This window comes from Colobus angolensis, unplaced genomic scaffold (genome assembly GCF_000951035.1).
Source record: "Colobus angolensis palliatus isolate OR3802 unplaced genomic scaffold, Cang.pa_1.0 Scaffold89, whole genome shotgun sequence".
In the NCBI taxonomy this organism is placed as follows: domain Eukaryota; kingdom Metazoa; phylum Chordata; class Mammalia; order Primates; family Cercopithecidae; genus Colobus; species Colobus angolensis.
The window spans coordinates 1,291,479-1,296,833 of NW_012122820.1; the positions used below are offsets into that span (position 1 = coordinate 1,291,479).

Here is a 5,355-nt window from a genome sequence, read left to right on the forward strand (position 1 = left end):
CCACCGCGCCCAGCCTAGTTTGTCTTTCAAAACTACATGAGGCTGGACGCAGTGGCTCACACCTGTAATCCTAGCACTCTGGGAGGCCGAGGCAGGTGGATCCCTGGAGTTCAGCAGTTTGAGACCAGCCTGGCCAACATGGTGAAACCCCATCTCTTCTGAAATACAAAAATTAGCCAGGCGTGTTGGCAAACGCCTGTAGTTTCAGCGACTCAAGAGGCTGAGGTGGGAGAATTGCTTGAACCCGGGAGGTGGAGGTTGCAGTGAACCAAGATCGCACCATTACACTCCAGCCTGGGCAACAGAGTGAGACTCTGTCTCAAAATATATAGATATAGATATAGATACATATACATACACACGCGCGTGCGCGCACACATTGCACTCCCGCCTGGGTGACGGATCGAGACTCTGTCTCAAAAAGCAAAACAAAATACAAAGCTACATGAAAGGCCAGGCACCGTGGTTCATGCCTGTAATCCCAGCACTTTGGGAGACTGAGGCGGGTGGATCACCAGAGGTCAGGAGTTTGAGACCAGCCTGGCCAACGTGGTGAAACCCCGTCCCTACCAAAAATACAAAAGTTAACCGGGTTGGTGGTGGGCATCTGTAATCCCAGGTACTCAGGAGGCTGAGGCAAGAGAATTGCTTGAATCCAGAAGGCAGAGGTTGCAGTGAGCCAAGATTACACCACTGCACTCCAGCCTGGGTGACAGAGTGAGACTCTGTCTCAAAAAAAAAACTACATGCGAGGCCCACAATGACTACTTGTTATGTATGTATGTATTAACGTATCAGATGTACATCTGTAATATGTTTATCAATATATTCGTTTGTACTAAAAGGTGACTTTTTTTTTTTTTTGAGACTGGATCTCACTCTATTGTCCATGCTAGAATGCAGTGGTGCGATCCTCGCTCACTGCAGTCCTGAACTGTGGTGCTCAAGCAATCCTCCTGCCTCAGCCTCCTGAGTAGCTGGTACCACAGGTGCACATTACCGTGCCCAGCTGATTTTTTAAAAATATTTTTTGTAGAGACCAGGTCTCCCTCTCCCTATGTTGACCATGTTGGTCTCAAACTCCTGGACTTAACCGAAATCTCTTATCTCAGCCTCCCAAAGTGCTGGGGTTACAGACATGAGCCACCACCCTCCCTCCTTCGAGTAAAATGAAGGGCATTAGGTGTTTTGATTTTTGACAGCTACTTTCAGGGTCCTGGAGCCATTTAGCTTGCTTCCTGGCTCTTTCCTCTATGTTCTAGGTGAGTGGCACCTCAGATAATTGATTGTTGAGTAGGTAAAGGCACTAGCAGGCAACGTGAACCCAGCTCTCCAACAGCTCTCTGATCCGGGACTAGGAGGCATGTCTTCTCTCACCTTCTGGAGGATCAGTCGACAGCTTACATGTCCCTAATCCCTCTGGAAGTCAGCAGTTATTAAGCTCTCTGACCGGGAGACATCTGTAAAGGTGATCCTCCTAATCTAGGAGGATGAGCTGCTTTAGATCAGCTCTGATACCTAACAGAAAGTCTCAGAAGGGCTGGGCAGAAATAGAGCTAGAGAGGGAACCTTATACCATTACATAGAAATAATTTTCAGTGTTTAATATATTGATGACAACCTGGATTGAGAAGTTTGCTTTAAGAATTGCATCTGAAGGCTGGGTGCAGTGTCTCACGCCTGTAATCCTGGCCGAGGTGGGCAGATTGCCTGAGCTCAGGAGTTCGAGACCAGCATGGCAAAACCCTGTCTCTACTAAAAATACAAAAAGTTAGCCAGGCATGGTGGTGCACACCTGTAATTCCAGCTACTGGGAAGGCTGACGCACGAGAATTGCTTCAACCTGGGAGGCAGAGGTTGGAGTGAGCTGAGATTGTGCCATGTTGCTCCAGCCTGAATGACAGAGTGAGACTCTGTCTTAAAATAATAATAATAATAATAATAATAATAAATTGCATCTGAAAAATAATAGGATGGGAGCCTACACTTAGTTTTTAGTTCTGTGATAAATTTTGTAATAAATTGCAGGTGAAAAGGCTTTTATTTGTTAAACTCATTGACACCTTTGTAAAGAAAGTTAGTACTTAGTGTATCAAAACATCTAGTTTGATATTAAAAGTGTCAGTTATCAACAAAACTTGAGAGAGCGTTACTCCAGCTTTGGGTCAGCTTTAAGAAGTCACATATGTTCACAGCTGAAATAGTTAAAACCTGCATTTTGAGGCACCGTGGCTTACGCCTGTAATCCCAACATTTTGGGAGGCCAAGGCAGGCGGATCACTTGAGCCCAGGAGTTGGAGACCAGCCTGGCTAACATGGGAAACCCCATCTCTACTGAAAATACAAAAATTAGCCAGGTGTGGTGGCACTTGCCTGTAATCCCAGCTACTTGGGAGACTGAGGCATGAGAATCACTTGAACCCAGGAGATAGAGTTTGCAGTGAGCCGAGATCATGCCAGTGCACTCCAGCTTGAGTGACAGAGGGAGACTCTGTCTCAGAAAAACAAAAACAAAACCCTCGTTTGATAAAATCCTTAAAAGTAAAAATCCTTATGCCATCATTTACTGTACTGACAGATATCTCTGCATCAAACAGTAGAACCTTCTTGCTCTTCATTGAAAACAGCATTCTATGCTACAGAGTTCCTTAGGACCTCTCATGAGCAACTGTGGTTCCCAGGAGTTATTTTCACCCACCTTACTCGCCTGCTAAGGTGAAATTCTTTTGCTCCTTATTCATATTTTCCTTTGTAGTATGGAGCTCCTTTTCAACACGTGGATTCCAAACTGAGCACAGTTGCCAGAGCAAGGAAATAATTATAAAAAAATTGCTGGTTGGGGGCAGTGGCTCAATACTTGTAATACCAGCACTTTGGGAGGCGCTGAGGTGGGCAGGTCGCCTGAGGTCAGGAGTTAGAGACCAGCCTGACCAACATGGAGAATCCCCGTCTCTACTAAAAATACAAAATTAGCTGGCCGTGGTGGCACATGCCTATAATCCCAGCTACTTTGGAGACTGAGGCAGGAGAATTGCTTGAACCCAGGAAGCGGAGATTGTGGTTAGCCGACGCGCCATTGCACTCCAGCCTGGGCAACAAGAACAAAACTCCGTCTCAAAAACAAAAACAAAAAAGGCCAGGCGCGGTGGCTCATGCCTATAATCCCAGCACTTTGGAAAGCCGAGGTGAGCGGATCATGAGGTCAGGAGATCAATACCATCCTGGCTAACACGGTGAGATCCCGTCTCTACTAAAAATACAAAAAAAATTAGCTGTGCAAGGTAGTGGGTGCCTGTAGTCCCAGCTACTCCGGAGGCTGAGGCAGGAGAATGGTGGGAACCCAGGAGGCAGAGCTTGCAGTGAGCTGAGATGGTGCCACTGCACTCCAGCCTGGGCAACAGAGCAAGACTCCATCTCAGAAAAAAAAGAAAAATTTGTGATAGTTACTGGTCTCTGCTGCCGGACCAGGCGCAGTGGTGCTGTTGTTTACCAAGCAGGTGAGGAGGGAGTGCCTCCTTTGGTTTCTAGGAGACCTTGATTCCAATTTTAGCTCAGTCTGGGCAATTTCATGGGGGTATTTTGGGTGAGAAATGTTTCATGAATTTGGAATGTCTTAAACGTGGTTTGTTTTTTCGTTTTGTTTTGTTTTGTTTTGTTTTGTTTTGTTTTTGTTTTTTCCAGTCAGGGTCTCGCTTTGTTGCCCAGGCTAGTGTGCAGTGGTGCAATCTTGGCTTACTGCAGCCTCCGCCTCCTGGGTTCAAGCAGTTCTGCCACTTCACCCTCCTGAGTAGCTGGGATTACAGGCATGCACTACCATACCCAGCTATGTTTTTGTATTTTTGTAGTGGAGATGGGATTTTACCATGCCAGCCATGCTAGTCTCAAACTCCTGTGATCCACTTACCTTGGCCTCCCAGTGTTGGGATTAAAGACTTGAGCCTCTAATTTGATTTGTAATGAAACCAAACAGAAGCACTTATGAAATGATGTCAGCCTGTCTCAGCTGACAAAGGGAATGGGTGCCAGGGGTGATGTGGCCTGCATTCGGTTGGGACCGTGCACTCTCCACTCTCAACTGTAGTCTGTAACAGTGTTTTTGTTCATGCTTTTAAAGTTGGTCTGACATTTAGAGACTTCCTTTCCTTCCTCCTCTCCTCTCCTCTTCCTCTTCCTCTTCATCCCTTCCTCCTGTCTTTCTTTCTGTCTTGTCTTTCTGTCTTTCTTTCTTTTTTGAAACAGAGCCTTGCTCTATTGCCCAGGCTGGTGTCCATTGGCATGATTTTGTCTCATTGTAACCTCCACCTCCTAGGTTCAAGCAATTCTTCTGCCTCAGCCTCCCGAATAGCTGGGATTACAGGCGCGCACTACCATACCCAGCTAATTTTTGTATTTTTAGTAGAGACAGGGTTTCGCCATGTTGGCGAGGCTGGTCTTGAACCCCTGACTTCATGTGATCTGCCTACCTCGGCCTCCCAAAGTGTTGGGACTACAGGCGTGAGCCTCTGTAACATGGAAGCACATAAGTCACCAGAGTCTGGGGTTTAGTCTGTTTCCCTTGTACACTTTCTGTGTTATGTGGTACTGATAGGTTTGCTTTTGTCTGTCCCTCCAGGCTTCTCGTCAGTGCCTCGCAGGATGGTAAACTTATCATCTGGGACAGCTACACCACCAACAAGGTAGGGACTGGAAAATTCCCTTCCTTGGAAAACCCACCCAGGAAACAGTATTTTAAGCTCTGGAGTCTTTTCTGTTAAATCACATAATACAAGATAGGGAAGGCAGGAGTGGCAAGCTCTGTTTGTTAGTAGTGAGGTTGTGCAGGTGAGACAGGAGCTGAGTCACATGCCAGCACCTGTGACGGTCTCTTCCTCTGAACCAGGTGCTGTTGTGCTATTTTCTGTTATCTCCTTACCGAGCCGGTGGGAGCTGAGGACCTTCTGTGTTTCTGGGAGACCTCAATTCCAGTTTGGGCAGAGTCTGGGAAGTTCCATGTTTTATTTATAGAGTGCAGAAGTATCGTTTTTCATTTAATTATTAGTTTTTTAGGAGAGATCATCATACTTTAAAGTGTAATGTATGTTATTTTCAAGACTTAATCCAAATTGTACTGTTTTGAATAAAAAGTATTGTTGGCTGGGCATGGTGGCTTATGCCTGTAATTCCAGCACTTTGGGAGGCTGAGGCGGGCAGATCACAAGGTCAGTAGATCGAGACCATCCTGGCTAACAAAGTGAAACCCTGTCTTTACCAAAAATACAACAAATTAGCCGGGCACAGTGGCGGGTGCCTGTAGTCCCAGCTACTCGGGAGGCTGAGGCAGGAGAATGGCGTGAACCTGGGAGGCGGAGCTTGCAG

General features: G+C 46.4%; 1 protein-coding gene across 1 annotated transcript in view; it reads left to right on the top strand.

The window, feature by feature from the left end:
* The window catches only part of GNB1 (guanine nucleotide binding protein (G protein), beta polypeptide 1), a 53,065-nt gene that overhangs the window by 30,770 nt on the left and 16,940 nt on the right, over positions 1 to 5,355 (top strand). The window contains exon 6 of the mRNA XM_011931088.1: positions 4,613 to 4,676. Within this exon, the coding sequence (XP_011786478.1) occupies positions 4,613 to 4,676 (64 nt within the window). The remainder of the gene's footprint in view (positions 1 to 4,612; positions 4,677 to 5,355) is intronic.